General features: G+C 36.0%; 1 protein-coding gene and 1 pseudogene across 1 annotated transcript; both read left to right on the plus strand.

The window, feature by feature from the left end:
- Nucleotides 1–8,286: 8,286 nt before the first annotated feature.
- LOC137722341 (uracil phosphoribosyltransferase) lies at nucleotides 8,287–11,729 on the plus strand. Its single transcript, XM_068461317.1, has 12 exons — nucleotides 8,287–8,496; nucleotides 8,614–8,706; nucleotides 8,944–9,022; nucleotides 9,203–9,261; nucleotides 9,371–9,448; nucleotides 9,716–9,797; nucleotides 10,105–10,153; nucleotides 10,447–10,508; nucleotides 10,701–10,768; nucleotides 11,026–11,081; nucleotides 11,161–11,208; nucleotides 11,304–11,729. The coding sequence occupies exons 1-12, from the start codon at nucleotides 8,353–8,355 to the stop codon at nucleotides 11,353–11,355; spliced, it is 870 nt and encodes a 289-aa protein (XP_068317418.1). The 5' UTR covers nucleotides 8,287–8,352; the 3' UTR covers nucleotides 11,356–11,729.
- Nucleotides 11,730–11,814: 85 nt separating this feature from the next.
- On the plus strand, nucleotides 11,815–13,315 carry LOC137722043 (serpin-ZX-like; annotated as a pseudogene).
- The last annotated feature ends 5,550 nt before the right edge of the window (nucleotides 13,316–18,865 follow it).

Here is an 18,865-nt window from a genome sequence, read left to right on the forward strand (position 1 = left end):
CGCTTGGGGACGAACTTCTTTTGCGCACTGTGTGAAGGTGGTGGGTTTGGATTGTATTTGGGCGAGTCACGTGAAGCTGTGGAAAGGCAAAAGACCAAAAAGAGCGTCAGGACGTCGTTTTCGTGAACCCAGTAAAAGGAAGATCGTTCGTCAATTGACAATTTGCCACATATTTTTAGAGAAAAAAATTGCAATCATGTCACTAATTATTGTCAAGTCTTAATTTAGATATATAATTTACGTGACTGATCTACGCAGCGCTATTTTAACTTTTATATATAGCAGATACGCAACGTATATACTGCGACAAAGCGAGTCATGTAATGTTATTAATTTGCGTGATTGATCTACACGGCAATGAGTTGGTTATAGTAGTTTATGCAAAATTTATAATTTCAGGTATCTAATAAAAACGGAAGGAGATATATGAATTAAAATGCTTCAATCGAGTGAGTCACGTGGTGCTTTTATGCAACATTGTAACTGTTTTGGCCAATCATTTCTCCAAACTATGTGATTCATAAGTGAATTAGTGACTTTATATAGTTTTGCTAAAACCGCATTGAAAAATTTATGCTTCATAGTGGCGAAGTTAGGATTTTACACAAATAGGGTCATGATTTCGACAAAAAATTCAGTGTACCATTCCATCAAGCATTTGTTGGGTACTATCAAAATCTATCAACATTCGCTAAAAGCTTGTGATGACATCTATTGAAAGCTGCTACCTGTTGTGTTTTTCTAGCATTTGCATCCGTCAAGGTGTGCCCAGGCTAACAAACTATCAGGACTTGCCTGTCAGGACTTTTTGAGTGAATTGCATTACGTCGAATGTGTGGTGCGCACCATTGGGTTGCACACAAGAAAAAGGAGAAGGAAGACATGAAAAAGAAAGATGAAAATTAAAGAAGAAAGAAGCAACAATAGGTTGTAATGCAACGTTGTTCACTCTCTTCTTAGTTGGGAACAAAGATAAATCTACCAACAAATATACATGAGTTTAGACAACAGTTGAGGTCATGAGCATCCATTAATTCCAAACTAGCTCCACTACTGCTCCACTGATTAGGTCGCTTCACGAATTAGAACTTTCCGATATTGATTTTTTTTATCATAAATGGCATATACATCATGAGAGAATTCATTCTCATCAGTGGTGCAAACTGATTATTGTGAATATAAGTTATTGAAATAAACAAATAACTTCAAACTAATATGGAAATATAAGTTATTATGATTAAATTGTGTACATAGAATATCATGTTATTAACAGTACACAGCTAAATACAGAATTTATGAGGAAATATATACAAGAAATTCATTACCAAATACATCGTATTACATTATGTGGAATTGTATCTAATCATTATAATTCCATTTCTTGTTTTGTTTTGTTTTTAACAACTTACAATGTTAAATTTATTCAAGTACATTGTATCTATATGATATTTTCTATGGGCAGTGCTATTTTCACACTCATTTTTACTTTTCACACGCCCCCTCTCAATTTTCGGTTGTCATATCGAATAAATTGAAGAAAATCAATGACAAAAAATTAACAAGAGCGTGTGAGAGGTAAAAATGAGTGTGAATAGCACTTTCCTTTTCTGTTTAATTTGAGCAAATATTCTAACATACAACATGATATGCAATATTATTTCAACAAACTGGTTCTAACAAATTGATGTAGTCAACTTAGTTATGTTTAAGTATGCTATATGATGATTATTTCAACCAATTAAGTTTTATTGCTATGATCTAAGTTCACATTATTATTGTAACTGATGGATTGCCCTAGTAGATAGGGTAATTCTTTTCAATCTATTGTGAGTTTACGTCCTAATTTCAACAATTACCCTCTCATTAGTATATATTAGACTAGTAATATCGCTTGTATTAAATAAAGAAAACTTGTCACATTATTATTCTTCTACCTTTCAACATATTTGGAGAAAATCTTTCGTCAAGGCGCTCGTTGTACCACATGATTTTCTAGCCGAGACTCAATAGTCGAAACCAATAGAGTAGTAGGTGGGGACGGAATGATGAGGGACGGCATGAGTGATGACATTACAATATTTCATTTTAAATAGTTAAGACCTTATTTAAGTAACGTTTAACCATGACTGTAAGTCGGCTAGAATTGTTTGAGTTTGACTCGTGTTCAGCTCAATTTTATTTCGTTCAAGCTTGGTTAGTAAGTTAAGTGAGTCGAACTTGAACAAAATATTAGATTCGTTAAAAAAATGAGTTGAGTTTGAACTTGGGTATGTTCGGCTCACAAAGCTAATGAGCAAAGCAAAACCAATTAAAATATCATGGTTAATTTACAAACAAGCTTGAGCTTAAAAAAAGTTATCTTAGCCAAACTTGAACTTATGATTACGATTGTTTTCCGAGTTTAGGTACCTTAATATTCACCTTAACTCACGATTGTTTTCCAAGTTTAAGTACCTTGTTATTCGCCTTGACTCGGCTTATTCACACTCCTACTACATTTAACATGAATCTTAAAGTATTTTAACATGAATCTAAAGTATTGAATTCTAACTTCAAATCTACTTATCCTAAACTTTAAAATGAGGCCTTTTTTTTTTTTTTTTTTTTTTTAACACAATATAATATCAATTGGTAAGAGAATTGCCCGGGTCCTTGGTACCCACATCTACTTTCTTTTTTTTCTTTGGTTAAAATTAAATCTTGGAACTCACTTGATTGCAAGGGATTTTGGATTACTCGAATTTAAGATTTTAGCCTCATAAATTATTATTTGTACATCAAAATTCAAAAGTAAAAAGATCAAGTACCAAACAAAAACAGAACAACCAACCACTACAGAGGGGCTCAATACTTAAGAATGAATTTTAGGTTTATATTCAATGCACCACGTTCTTCTGAAGCTGGTGAATCGTACAATAGTGATCAGCAAAACGTTGAAATGTTTCATGAGTCTTTCTCAACCTTAAAGGAATGAATTGCCGTTGCAAATCCATCAACTAACTCTCTTTAAAAACAAAAAACCAAAAAGAAAGCAAAAATAGAACAACCCAACGGATTTGACTATTTTTTTTTTAATTTAAACTTAAATAGTATATGAAGAAAATTAATCGCATAATATACGATAAACACAAAAATACGAGAATCTCATGGATCCGGAGATCAACCTCTTCCCAACCCAAATCCTTCATAATCCGACATCGATGAGACCTCTCAGGCTACAGTGCTGAACCCCGTACCAAAAAGTCAAAAGCAAACCAAAGATTGTATCATATTTTATTATTTTTTGCAAAAGTTAAAAATGTTATCAATATCAAGTGTTCAAAACAAATTTAAACTTCGATAAGTGGCACAACTATTGAATTTCCCTAATTGTTACAACATCATCTAATACAGTGTATATGTACAACCCTTTTACTTAAGTCACTTTCCTCGGGCTGGTTCTAAGAACTTGAGAGTCCTATACGAGCTTTCGAAGTAGGATTCTAGACTTCTTTGACCTTCGATCATTTGTACATTGATATGTATAATAAAGAATTCGTTAATTCTGCAACAAATATCATTAAAAATTAATATATACAATCATTACTTAAATATTACACTTCGCGCGTTTTTTGACTCAAATATAGTAATGAAGTTTACAAAATCTAATATTTCAACCAATTTTTTTTAATTAATAAAATAGTTAATCCTTTCAATCTTTCTTGTGACATAGTTGATCGAAGATAAGATTTGATCAACTTAGTGAAAAACTTCTTTTTGCAAAGGCAACTGTAACTGGAATGGTTAACAGAATTTTATAAGCAACCCATGCATTTGGGAAACAACTATCTATTTGTCTCAGATATTTCAACACTTCCATTGCAAAATTTATTTCATTCGGCAAAGTTTATCTCAAAATTCTTAACTTTAGAAATAAGTTTTTCCTATTAATATCAGAATGCTCACCATGTGATGACCGAGAGAGTAGATTGATACTTTTAGAGAAAACGAGGAGAGAAAGCAAATGGGGCTGTATCGAGAAAAAACACTATCATTTTGATTTTTAAATTTAATTAAATTTGAAAGAGTAAAATTATATTACATGTAGGTGAGCGAAAAGAAAAAAATAGTAATTTTTTTTTTTTTTTTGGTGAAAAATTACATTATTGCTTATCGTTTTATATTTGATATTTCTTATTGAATTTAAATTGTAAATTTTTTTATATGTATAATAAAAAAAATTGGAGCCCCTCCTGAGAGATGACTCTAGGCAGGCGCATACTTCGGCTACTCTCAAGGCCGGCTCTAATTTTCCTCACAAAGACAAAAGACAACGCCAATTTAATATAGATAATATTGCTACGCGCGTGCACGACTACACATTTTTTTAATTACATTATTGCTAATCCATTATGAAGCTAAGCCCACCCCTCCCCCCCCTTAATGTAGATAATATCGTTTGTTCAAAAAAAAAAAATATTAATCATTTGACAACTAATAGAATCACATTATTTTTATAACCAGCATTACGCGCCTCTTAAAATGTTTTGAACTTGTTTAAAAATAGAGAAAATAATATTTAATAAACAACTGATTAAATCGCATTATTGTTAGCCCATTGTGAGATACTAATTAAAAAAAACTGTACAAAAAAAATTATTATAAAAAAAAATATTGTTTATATGACAAAAATACCCCTGCATTATTTTGCATTGTTTCTGAATTTTTTTTTTTTGGGGGGGCTTTTTTCTCCCATTATTTTTGGTGAAGCCCGTGACCCCAAATGAACTTTCGGCTTTATATAGTAGTATAGATATATCATTTTAAATGGTTAATACCTTATTTAAATAAGGCTTAACCAGGATCGTAAATCGGCTAGGATTGTTTGTGTTTGATCCGTGTTCAGCTCAATTTTATTTCATTCAAGCTTGATAGTAAATTAAGTGAGCCGAGCTTGAACAAAATATTAGATTCGTTAAAAAAATTAGTTGAGCTTGAGCTTATGTTTGCCTCACAAAACTAATAAGTAGAGCAAAACCAATTAAAATATCATGTTTAATTTACAAATAGGCTTGAGCTTAAAAAAGTCACCTTAGCCAAATTTGAGCTTTTGATTACAATTTTTTTCCAAGTTTAAGTATCTTGATATTCGTCTTGACTTGGTTTATTCACACTTCTACTACATTTAACGTGAATCTTAAGTACTAAATTCTAACTTCAAATCTTCTTGTCCTAAATTTTAAAATGAGTTTTTTTTTAACACAATATAAAATAATTGGATAAGGGAATTGCCCGAGTCCTTGGTACCCACATCTACATTTTGTTTTTTTGGTTAAAATTAAATCTTGGAACTCATTTGATTTGCAAGGGATTTTGGATTACTCGAATTTTAGATTTTAACCTCGTAAATTATTATTTGTCCATCACAATTCTGAAGTAAAAAGCTCAAGTAGCAAACAAAAACAAACAACCAACAACCAAAGGGTAGCCCTCACTTCTTGAGTTTTATTTTTGGCGCTGGTAAATCGCATAATGATGGTTAGAAAAAAGTTGAAATGCCTCTATGAGTCTTCTCCCCCCAAAACAGTAAATTACCGTAACGAATCTACCAACTGGTTTCCTTAAAAGAAAAAAGAAAAAAACAGAACAACCCAACGCCCAATCATCCACAATTCGACATCGATGTGGAATGAGGATCCTCATTGTGAGGATTTCAATGATCCTCAAATAATGTTTATTCATTATATATCGTGCGGTTAGTTTTCTTCATATATTATTCATGTTTAATTTTAAAAATAAGTATTTAAAATAATTTCTGATCGCACTATATGCGATGAATGAATACAATTTGAAGATCCGGAGAGGATCCTCATTCATTGATGCGACCTCTCAAGCTACAGTGCTGAACTACATACCAAAAAGTCAAAAAGAAACCAAAGATTGTATCGTATTTCTGCAAAAGTAAAAAATGTTATCAAGTATCAAGTGCTCAAAACAAATTTAAACTTCAGTACGTGTCACAACTATTGATTTTTAATTGTTAGAACATCATCTAAGACAATGATATGTACAACCCTTTACTTAAGTCAATTTCCTCTGGCTGGTTCTCAGAAATTGAGAGTTCAAAGTAGGATCTTAAATTTCTCTGACTTTCGATTCTTTGTGTATTGATATGTACAATAAAGAACTCGCTAAATACATAAAAAATTTATTTTTGCATCAAATATCCTTAAAAAATAAAATATACAAACATTACTTAAATATTTTCTTCTCGCGTTTTTAGACTCAAATGTACTAATGAAGTTTACGAAATATAAGTTTTCAACCAATTCTTTTTTAATTGATAAAATAGTTAATCCTTTTTCAATCTTTCTTGAGATGTAGTTGATAGAAGATAAAATTTGATCAACTTTATGCAAAGGCAACTGTAATTGGAATGGTTAACAAAATTATATAAGCAACTCATGCATATGGTTAACAAAATTATCTTAGATCTTAGTCGTTGGATTCAATGAATTTACAAATATAAAACTAAAAACAAAAATACACATATATAGTGCGTCAACCCCACTAATCTAGGGGAATCTTGGGCTAAATTTGCCCCTAAAATAAGTTTTGGGTTAAAACTCATATTTGCCCTATTGAAGCAAGTTGGGGTAAGTTTAGAATCTAAATTTTGAGTTTTACTTCAAGGGTTGGAGTAGGTCTGAGTGAGGACCCTAGGCAAACGCCTACTTTGGCTATTCTCATGGCTGGTGTTGGGGCCCAAAAATGTCAACACACCAATCCAACCAAGCCTCAAGGCCCAATTGTCATGCAAAGCCTTCATTCAAGCCCAAACACATGCCAAGGTGCAGGATCGATAAGGAATCTATTTACAAACATGTCATGCCACGGTAATGAAGTTGGATATTTACATAAATCACGCCATGCTCATGTCTATTCATCACAACAAGCTTCCTCATGCTAGTCACTATTCATGCTAAGCCCAAGTCACATATTTGAGGCTTGTCAAGTGAACTGTTGTGGATGGTTACGAAAGGTTATTAGGCCTACACGGAATCGAGGTTATGGAAGACTTTGGGCTGCTTAAGGACCATGGATCCAAGCCCATACCTTTGCATTTCACACATGCAACATTGAGAGAGAACTAGCCTAGTTTACCATTTTTCCCTAGCAAGCTAATTTTCTTAGTTAGGACTAAACTATATTCCTTTATTAAATGTATGTTAAACCCAACAAGTTAGGCATTTAATGCTGACTTTCCCTTCCCAACTTGCATAGACAACCAACGCACGAAAGCCATAAGGCGCACTACCAGAAGTAGCGCCTATGGAAGGCTGGCCTGAGAAAGCTGTGTCTTAGGAAAAAGCAGAATGCAGGTCTCAACAGTGCAGCTACATTACACCAAAAGGGAAATAGTAAGAGGGCTATGGAGAAAGGAAGGGGAAGACCAAGCCATAAAGGGAGATTCCTCTGAAACCTAGAGGAGAACCCTTCACTTACAAAAGGAAGGAGAAAAGCCATTAGAGAGAGAGAGGCAACACACAGACATAATAGAGAACGCAGAGAGATGGAACCACCCAGGAAATAAGCCCAGAGAGTTCCATTTAGCCTAGAAACATACTCCAAGCCTCAAGAATCATCATCCATGCAACCTTAGTAATTCCCACAGCCTTTTTTTAAAGATCCCAACCATTAGAAGCTTTGTTATCACCCTAGGAAAGCCCAAATGATCCAACAAATAATCCCATGCAACCATGCAAACCCCTTTTATCTCATGCTAAACCAGTAATCTTCTAGCTTTCACACCACACTTCACTTGAGCACGTCATTATCTTAATCAATCATGCTATCTTTGAGCCGTTGATGTTACACGGGTATTTCCTAAGACAAGCTAACTCTTTTGAGATATTTTGGGACTTGGTATGAATCCAAACCAAGGAAGACAGGATGATGTTCTCAAAGCCCAAGTCCATCTCGACCTAAAAGTCCCCCAAGAGCTGGCTCTTCCCACAAAGACAAAAGACAACGCCAAATTAATGTTCAACACACATCATTTAAGAAAAACTATATTCAAAAAATTAAACTTGAAGCTTAATCAATATTTAATATGTTGACAACATTTGATATATATATTTAAGATGATCATCTCAGTCAATTTAACAAAAAATGGTTATTTACAAGATTTGTCGGGTCTAAAACCAAACCCGTAAGCCCACGTACCATAATTGGGCCGTCGGACAAAACCCCACCCGCTGCCAATGGGCCAAACGGCACGCGTTTCGTGGAGCCGAATCATCATCTTTCCTTGTTCTGTTTGGAGTTGGTTATAGTCCCTCCCGGTCTGCTGCACCAATCTATCTGGTCCCAATGGCGTGCCGTATTAAATTCTCTCTCCGGTGTCCTTCCTCCGAAACGCCGCGTTTTGGTTCCACTTGTCGCCTCCAAAACCCTAGCTCCCCTCTCCTACTTAATCTCACTCCCTCCTTTTCTTCTTCTTCGAATCCCAAAAAGGTAAAGATCATCGCTTTTGCTTTTTAGCCACGAATAATAAAAACGCAATATATTCACCGTCCATTTTTTGGTCCTTGGTAATTTAAGCATCAAATCGGGTGGTTTTTGTATCGGCAGATCTCGTATTCAGGTACGCGGCGGCGCAGCCTCGTTGCGGTGAAGTCTGAGATGGCCACGGAGGAGAAAGCGGCTTCCGGGAACAGAATGCTTGTTAGTTCACTGTACACTATTCACTGTTCAACTTATGCTCTGTTTGGTTTCTGATTGGTTAACAATCTATGAATTTTGAATTTTTAAGTCTTTTTGTGGTGTTTGGAATTTGCTGCCAAATTTGGGGTGAATTTTAAGAGATGGGAATAGATCATGCTATCAGAATCTGTGATTTGGTGTGTGAATAACTGAATATTGTCCTGAATTCAAAGGGTTGATTGGGTTTTTTTTTTCCAGGTTTTCGTGCCGCCGCACCCGTTGATCAAGCATTGGGTTTCGGTTTTGAGAAATGAGCAAACCCCTTGTCCAATTTTTCGTAAGTTACAAATTAGTTTTATCGGTTCTATGTAATGTGAATATTTGAGTGGATTTGAAGAGTCCCGGATGATAAATTCATTGTTAAACTCTATTTAAGTGTTTGGTTTTTATTTTTTGAGCTTAGAATAGTTAAACGTTATTGAGTTGCTTACGAGGCATTGACTTTCGTATGCTTTAGGAAATGCCATGGCTGAGTTGGGGAGGCTTCTTATGTATGAAGCTTCAAGAGATTGGCTGGTTAGTTTTTCATAATTTACACTCGCAAGTTCGCAACCGCAATGATTTTGAGGATTATGTTCTATTTTCATCATATGAAGTAATTTTGCTTTGTTTCTTTAAATTTCAGCCTACGGTCACAGGAGAGATTCAGTCACCAATGGGTGTTGCATCAGTTGAATTCATAGATCCAAGGGAGCCTATTTTGGTTAGTTTTTAGTATTGATTTCTTGTATTTTTTTCATGCAAATATGTTGCTCCCTGTATAGCTGTATATCTCTATTTTCTATTGATGGTTGAACATCCTGTTCACTTGTTCAGGATATATCGGCTATAAGTTCTCTTTGGATTTTCATATTAGTTGATTATGGTTTGCTATTAAAGATTGTTTCAGTGGTTGTCGTACCACAGTACTCTCACTGTACAGAGCAGTGCAGGCGAGTGTTATTTGATTTTTATTGTTTTAGTTTTGCAGGTTGTTCCAATTTTGAGAGCTGGTCTAGCACTTGCAGAACATGCATCGTCAATCTTGCCTGCCACAAAGACGTACCATCTTGGTAAGAAGGGTTTGTGCATTGTTCACTTTGCAGTCGAAGTAAACAAGAATGTTTGGCGTGTCTAGAATTCTTGTTACGATAAATTTATACCCATGAATTACTGAAAGGTCTTCTGGTCATGAAGTCTTAAGTGAAAATTTTGTCATCATTTGGTGTTATGCTCTAAACACTCAATTTTCTGTGCTTTTTATTTAATTACATTTTTTGAAGTTCATGAAACTTATCTTCTATTATCAGTTTGAAATTTTTTATCAAACTGGGCATGTAATGTTATCATCTCTTTATATTTATTGGTTTACAAATTCAGGGTTAAGCAGAGATGAGGAGACACTTCTACCAACAGTATATCTGAACAAGTAAATGTTCCTTGCCTAAACTTGTTTTCGTGTTCCTGTTCTTACCTCTTGCTTTCAGGTGCTGTTGGGAGTTAATGTGCAAATCTCTATGTTATTAGCTGCAGCAACTTAATAATAGCATTTCAAACGCTTTGATAAAGTATGAACAAATGAGAGGCACCCAATTCATTGTCAATTTCATAGTCCTTGCCTAATCTTAGGGCTTAAAAGCTCAACATGAGGTGGTCACGTTTATGAATACCCTATCTATATGATAGTTTTGGGAGTGACCCTTCATGCGATCTTCTTCTTAGGTTACCGGACCAATTTCCAGAAGGCTCTCGAGTATTTTTGGTTGATCCTATGCTAGCAACAGGTATTATTATTATTGTACTTGTGATAGTATCCGAATTTTCATTTTTGAGTATTCAGGATTAGTGAACCTCTTCAAGTGTCCATGTGCTGTAATTTTCCTTCCATCAAGAGCAGCTAGTAAATAGTATCAAAACATAAGCTATGCCCTAGTTCTGTAGTATTTCTCAATTTCTTTCTTTATCTTCAATTTCAGGTGGCACAATAGTAGCATCTTTGGATCTTTTAAAGGAACGCGGGGTTGACAACAAGCAAATCAAAGTGGTAAATATCATAGATTGCACTTTTTTGTTTGAAACTGTGTTCCTAAATTTACATATAAGTATCTTAAGGTGTACATATTTGTCAAACCAGTGTGTTGAAGTTTTATGTTGAGACTTTCCTGTTGCTTATTACATTTGATGAACTGTTATGAAGTCAATTGAATTCTAAACTGTTTCCAGTGAGATAAGCTGGTTAAGTTCCATTTGATTTTATTGGTTAATACATCTCTAAGCCTAAGATAATCTGTCATGTCATAGATATCTGCTGTAGCTGCGCCTCCTGCACTTCAAAAGCTAAGCGAGAAGTTTCCAGGGTAATAATAATATCAATCAATAATTACAGTTTGAAACGAAGCTCAGCATTCCTTAACTCTGCATTTGTTTACTTTACAGGCTTCATGTGTACACTGGAATTATAGATCCTACTGTAAATGAAAAAGGGTAAGTACGTGGCTTCCATTGATGTAACGCTGCTAATGCATATAATGTTGCAGACTGGTTTAACATAGTTTATGTCACGCTTGCACTGGTTTCAGGTTTATAGTCCCTGGACTGGGTGATGCTGGAGACCGCAGCTACGGTACATAAAGTCATTGCTCAAGTGTGCGGTGGACATCTGGTTTTTAGTTTTTACTCCCGCAGTTTTGGATGTTGAGCTTATTAAGAGGAATGGTTTCTTGATCTGAAGGTAAACTTAATCAGAAAAGTAAATGATACAGCAGTGGCAGAAAGCGTGACTGCGATTATTGTAGGATTTATCTGAAAAGTAATGTATGATTTATCCACCCAAATGAGGGTGTTGTGAGGCATGACATTGCCTTTTATTTTATAACGAGGGATAAAGAATGTTTGAGTTTGGTGTATGACGAACAATCGGAGGTATAAGGCGATGTACTCCCGAGTAATGCACTGTTGTTAGTTTGGTAACAACTTAATAACATGCTTTTGGATATGCACGTTCATTTCCTGCGAGGTTGCGCGTCACATTTCCTGCATGAGGAGGTAGAATAGAATAGATGTGAACGGTGTGTTGATTGAGATTATGCCACACCCTATGTGTTAAAATGTTTCTCCAAGTAAGAGATAACAACGCATTTAAGAGTCCTTGTGCGGCAAGTAAGAGGTTGAAACGATCCATATGTAAAACTGCCCTAGGGTTCTGCTTAGCCATATATAAAACTGCCTAAGGTTCTGCTTAGCTATATGAATCTCCCAAACGTACCTGACATCTTTATAGCCGCCTTCTTCCCTCAACTACAACAGCATCAACCTCCGACTTCTCAAATAATGGATCCAGAAGAACCTGTCAGCAAACTAGAAGAATCTGTCAGTAAATTAACCGACATCGCACCAGGAATGACCAAGCATCTGCTTATGTCGACTGAAGGTAAGGATAAGAACATTGTGTACTCGCCGGTTTCAATCCAGGTTGTGCTGAGGATGATTGCAGCTAGGACGAAGGGTTCCACTCTGACCAGTTGCTCTCTTTCCTAAAGGCCGAGTCCTTAGACCATCTCAATGAGAAATTTTTCATTGTGGCAGGAATACAAATGGTACATCACGTGCTCTCCACCTCAACACCCTCGCCTTGGATCTCATCCCTCTGGCTTTCGCAGATGGATCGGCTAGCGGGGGTCCTTGCTTATCCTTTGCCAATGGCCTTTGGGTAGACAAGTCTCTCTCCCTCAAACCTTCTTTCAAAGAAGTGGTGGACAAGGGCCTCATCAAAGAGGTTCTTCCTCCAAATTCAGTTCAGTCATTTACCAAAACCATCCTTGGAAATGCTTTATAATTTAATGGAGCTTGGCAGGAGGGTCAAAAGTTTTATCCATTAAATTTAAAGTATGAATTCTACCTTGGCAATCGGAGATCATCAGTTAAGGCACCTCTTCATAAGAAGCTCTAAGGAACATGTGCCTTTGATGGTTTCAAAGTCTTAAGAGCTTCCTTACGAAATGGGGTCAGACGGGTCGCGCCTTTTCTCCATGTTTTTGTTTCTTTCGGATGAAGTAGATGGTCTACCAGCTTTGATCGAGAAAGTTTGTTCTTGACTCCAATTTCTTAGATCACCATGTTCCCCATAGACGTGTTCTTGTTGGTGACTTCAGAATACCAAAGTTTAATTTAGTTTTCTTTTGCCTTGGAAGCTTCCGAAATTCTCAAGGATATGGGACTTGTATTACCTTTTGACAGTTTGGCAGAGATGGTGGAGTCGCCAGCTTCAGGTGAGGAGGACCCTTGTTTGTCCGAAATATTTCACAAATATTTCATAGAAGTTAATGAGGAGCGCACTGAAGCTTCAACAGTTACTGTTTCTACTCATGGGTATGGTTGCGGTTACATGGAGGAACCGATAGACTTTGTGGCTGATCACCCTTTCCTATTTTTGATCAGAGAAGTAATGACCGGAACGGTGTTATTCACTGGTATACGTGAAGACCACCCACCGGCACAGCTGAATAATTCGTCCACCTTGTGTCGTGAATTAGGTGAACTTGTTTCTATGAAACTCAAATCTTTGAGCTTACGTTTGATCACTGCATCGTGAAAACCCTCCCATTTGCCTTTTCACTTCTGACATTGCTCCTTTCCTGTTCATTGACACTTAATTTCGTCGAGGGCTCCAGTGCAGATCCATGGTAAGGCAGAGGCATTTCTTAAGCCTTAACATCTCAAGCAGCCACAGTATTTGTATCTATCAATCACTGCTGGATATACATAAAAGAACGTAATGTGCTAGTGAATCGGATCACCAGTACCACCCACTTCCAAGTCAATAAGAACAGAAAGAGATAATTGCATCCTCCTTCTACATAACACAAACACACCCCGATTGTCCCGACTCAATACCATGAACACAAAATCAAGGTTCAGTAGTGACTTAAGTTTCTTCTGCAAGAAACAATGCTTCTCATCACGCAAAGAAAAAAAAAATGGTGGGATCTTTGGAAGACATGAATCTCTTCAGCACTTGGACTTCACGAGGGTTCCCATCCCAATAAAAATATGTTGCAAATCGTGGGACTAAAATCGTCTTTAGATGCAGGTCTATCCCATCCCACCTCCCCTTGGCTCTCCCCCGCAACACAACCTGTGGGAGGAATTGAGAGAATGTATAGGTTGCGTTTTCTTGGGAGGAATTGACAGAAGGAATAGCAACTGTTTCTTGTTCCTTGAATATCTCTCGTTTGGTTAGGCCGGAAAGGAATCGAATTTCATAAATTGACTGGTGTCAATGCCGTTTAATTGGGCAGCAAACCAAGAAACATCAGCATTGTCATACGACCACCCAGCTTTTTTGGTCGAGAGTTTACTTGGGCAGCAAACCTTTACTCTACAAGCGATCTGGTGCAGTGTGTTTGATAGGAACCAAGGCCCTGTTTGTTACAAAAAGCATCGTTGCGCTACAATCACATTTAGCTCTTGATCTGATCAGCTGCAGTGTATTTGATATGAACTAATTTCTATTGGCTGACTAAAATAGGTTTGGGGGTGACCCTTGATGTGATATTCTTCATTGGTTACCTGACAAATTTTCTGAAGGCTCTCGAGTATTTTAAGTAGGTTGGTCCTATGCGAGCAACAGATATTATTATACTACATGGGATAACATCTGAAGTTTTTTAATTTATTTTTGTATGGTATTTGGAGTATCCTACTTTCATGCAATTTACGATACTTATTGGGGAACCAGCTTCGCATCTCATTCCGAGGTGTGTAGTTTCCTCAGTCATTACGAACACCCCCGATTAGTGCAATGGTGCATGCAATTTGTAGGATACGTATCTCCAGATTGGAATATCTTTGCAATCTCGTCCCTACTACTTAAGTTATTCCTTGGACTCATCCTAATGAATAATGAACTTTCCTAATTCACTATTAGATCACACACTCGATGGACAAATTCTCACTTGACCTTTGTTGTCGATGACTCGACATTGGGTTGCCTCGAATAACCAATTACATGTTGTCACGTCAATTGTTTTTCAGGCATGCTCTAACAAAATGTAAGTCCCACATCGAGGAATTAAGAAAATAATATACAATATATAAGTGTATGTTTCCACTCCTATTTATACCAAGACATTTTGTGATAAAATCCACCACCTATGACCTAACAATAGGTGGTTAAGTTGAGACAATATCAGTGTGGTTAGGAGTGGGTCGATGATCTGTTTCTCTGAATATATGACAAAGTCAACGGCCAACCATTGGTCGCCAGAAAAGTTATTGATATTAAGTGGCAATCACGTAAAGAAAAGTTACTGATTTTGGTTGACTTTTCCATTAGTACCTAAACTAAAAATATTGTTTTGAATTTTCAAAATAAATAATTAAAAAAATATATATGGTATACAGTTCGTACCTTCAAATTTAGGTGCAATTGCAAACTCACATCATCTTTAAAACAATACAATGTCATATATCTGCTAAATATTTTGTTAAATAAACTGTTAAGTGATGACTTTACTAATAGAAACAACTTAAAAAGTAAATGTTTAAGAAATTAATGGGACCACATCCTTCTTATTTGGCCTTAGATTAATTACCACGTACTCCGAGTGAAGATAGTCGAACAGAAACTAGTGGGAACTATGGCGATCTAGAGACTTTATGGCCCTTACCCTTTTCTAACACACATTGAGCCCGATGGACCACCAACCCTGAAATGGCGACGAAAAATCCTGACGGATGTGAAAAAGCATGTGCATATCTCGCTTCGTAAAGAAGCAAAGATGTATAGATGACACACCGTTGCCTGATCTACCTTCCGTTGAAGAAATCCAAACGACTATAGCATGCTATAGTTAGTAGCCAGATGGATTCAATCGAGCCTAAATATTGTAACACCCCAAATGACTAGCATGTAGCTAGATGGATTTGATTTCTAGTTTTCTTACATGAAGCGTCACATGGAAAACCCTCATTGTCTCCCAAGTTCCAATCCTTGCCACCATTGATCGACAGAGTGCCTTATTTCCTTCTTAATAATTGAGGAGGGCAGTGGGTGCCGATCATATGTGATCATTTATAATGATGAGAAGACCCACCTAATTAGGCATAAAAAAATACTATATTTGCCTGCTACATGGACAAATAGAACCAACCCAAATTACAATCGAAAATTAAACGCAACAGATCAGATCCTAACAAAGAACAGAAGGTAAAAAAAAAGGAAAAAACAGAAAACAACATCATGGGAAGTTTTAATAGCTGAAGAGAAGCGTCAATTAATCAACAAATTACTTTGGAAAATCCCCAACTACAAGAATATTACTATTCGACTTGACTATATGCATGATACATACACACACACATTTTAGTTAACCTGCATCCTTCTATATTTTCGTCTGCGCTCCTTCTTAGTAGCGATCGTGTTTGACTGTAGCACGAACGGAATGATAGGGCCCTCGTAGGAACTATGTATTTAATGTATAAGGAGAAACAGCCAAAATCTAACATCTCCTATACCGCCAATACATGATCTGGAATATCCTATATTCCTTTCGTTTTCTACACTTAAACGAATGTTTGCTGTATAGCTGGTCCTAACCATGGATAAAGCTAAAAGTAAAGGGGGAAAAAAGAAGAGACTGAATACTTAACTTATAAGGAGAAAGAAAACTGATAAATATTCAGCAACCGGCATAACCAGCATCGCAGCTAAAGCTGGCGTTTCCGGTGCTTCCATTGGCATTCTGGCGAGGATTGGAGCCGAGGCAGCAACATATGAGACCCACCAACAGTATGAAACCCCAAACCGTCGCTAAAGCTTCTGCCCAGTACAGATAATGCTCCATGATCTTTACTCTTCCAAATGGCATCCTCCTCCTCTTCCTCTTCCTCCTCCTTCCCCTGCTCCTTTGCTTAAGTTGCTTTCCACCGTCGTACCGTCTTTATAACTTTACATGCATTCATGCTGGTTTCCCCACGCCACAGTAATATATTTATGCTGGTTTTCTCACGCCAAACAGCTATATATACATATCCTTAGGGCTGATTTGGTATTACTGTGCTTTGAGAAAAAAAACTGCTTTTGTTGTGATGTGAGCATAAGCTCATTTTTGTTGGTTCACGTTTTCAGTTTTTTTTCACCAAAAACTATGAAAATAAATTGTTTATAAGTGTTTACCGAACATCTTTTTGAGCTGAACTTTTTTTATACCCATTTTTTATAAAAGCATCTCAATACCAAATCAGTACTTAATTTCTTATGGGAGGGAATTAAAAAAGAGAAGAAAAATGGAATCAAATTATGATCTGGTGTGGAAGAATCAGCGGACAGGAAATCTGGGGGAGGGGAGGGAATTCTAGTGGTGCACATGGGCTTAGATGAGCTTTACAAAGGCCAAAATAACGTGGGCCACTCTGGATTCAAGCCTTACAGCGACCCAATGTCCCCTACCCCCTCCCTCCTCGTCTCTTATTTTAAGCCACATAATAATAATTCTTTGTTTTTTCCTTCATTTGTGGGAGAGATTTCTTAATATGGCCGGAACACAGACTGGACACCATATGTTATTATGCAAGTTGGATATAAGTTTTTTTTTATTTTTTATTTTTTTTATTTTTTTAAGTATCCCTCCACCTATATAATAACATATGATGTATGTGTCCGTATTTTGAGCACTCTGTAAAATCTCTCTATTTGTGGGTCTGTTGAAAAAATCATTAAGCACGTCTTCCACTCCTTATGATTTCTAGCCATTAAAATGACTATATCAATACAAAAGTAAAGGACGTGATTAAGTAGAGTGCGGAAATCAATTCTTAAAGCAAATATTTACCAACAAACTGTTTACTCTGTCCCTTGGTAAGTACAAAAGAATTTAACTGAGCAAAAAGTTTAAACTACACAATGAGTCGATCTTAATAAATAACTAAGTATGTGTGAAAATAAATTATTTTTTCTACTTTTATTAATGTTTTCCTTTTGTTGATCTTGTGTGCAATATGGCCCACTCTAAAATACTAGTATAATCAAATCCTTTAGTAGAAGCTTATAAATATAACAATAATATCTGGATTCTGGATGGCATAATACATCTGTGACCAGGCGCTTTTTCCTTTCTTTCTTCCCACCAAAATTCCTTTGCATAAAGTAGGCGGTGTGAGGTTAGATTAACAAACCAGTTTAGCTGTTTCAATTAAAATAATAATCTGACTTTTGCATGCTAATTAAGTAACAGGAAACCCAGTTGACCACTCAATACCAGGGATGGGCAAAATATTCCAGTTGACCACTCAATATTAGGGATGGGCAAAATATTCTAGGTATTAATAACCGCGATTATTTGTCTATTTACACTTGACAACTACGATTATGGGTAATCATTTAAATAAATATATGATTATAGGTATAATCATCTAAGCGTGACATATAAATAAGTTATTATAAGTATTATCCATGAGAACAGACTTACACTTGACAACTACGATTATGGGTAACCATTTATATAAATACATGATTATAGGTATAATCATCTAACCGTGACATATAAATAGGTTATTATAAGTATTACCCACGAGAACAGACGCGTACTCATATGACCATCTTTTTCGTTTGCAAATGGGTACACATATCTCTCTTTGTTCTTTCCTCTCGCCTAACAGAAACACTAAAAACTCCAACACAGACATGAGATTTGACTTTTAATTAAGAGAGTTTTAACGAAAAGCCCGCGATACTGTTCACTTTAACGAAAAATCAAATTTTTATACTAAAAAGTCAAACTTGATACTATTCACTTTACCTTTTATTTTGTCCTTATTGTTAAAACTCAAAGTTTTCAAGCTTTTTTCATTAGTTTTCCTTTTAATTAATGAACCAATTAATCTCGAGGAAAACTAATGAAAGGAGCTTGAAAACTTTGAGTTTTAACAATAATAACAAAATACAGGGTAAAGTGAGTAGTACCATGATTGACTTTTTAGCGTAAAGATATGGTTTTTTGTTAAAGTGAACACTACTGGGAGCTTTTCGTTAAAATTCCCTTAATCTCAATCTATATTTGGACCACCCATAACCGTTGCCTATCCCTAGTCAACACAATAAGCAAGGCCTATAATTAAAGATTTAGAACATGCAAAGGAAATT

Source organism: Pyrus communis, chromosome 17, assembly GCF_963583255.1.
Source record: "Pyrus communis chromosome 17, drPyrComm1.1, whole genome shotgun sequence".
Taxonomy (NCBI): Eukaryota; Viridiplantae; Streptophyta; class Magnoliopsida; order Rosales; family Rosaceae; genus Pyrus; species Pyrus communis.

What these genes read in the sequence shown, in the direction of transcription:
- LOC137722341 (XM_068461317.1), top strand. Translation starts at nt 8,353, where the DNA reads ATGGCGTGCCGTATTAAATTCTCTCTCCGGTGTCCTTCCTCCGAAACG. An exon ending in AAGCTTCAAGAGATTGGCTG is followed by an intron (nt 9,262 to 9,370) that starts GTTAGTTTTTCA and finishes TTTAAATTTCAG; the next exon opens with CCTACGGTCACAGGAGAGAT. An exon ending in TGATCCTATGCTAGCAACAG is followed by an intron (nt 10,509 to 10,700) that starts GTATTATTATTA and finishes CTTCAATTTCAG; the next exon opens with GTGGCACAATAGTAGCATCT.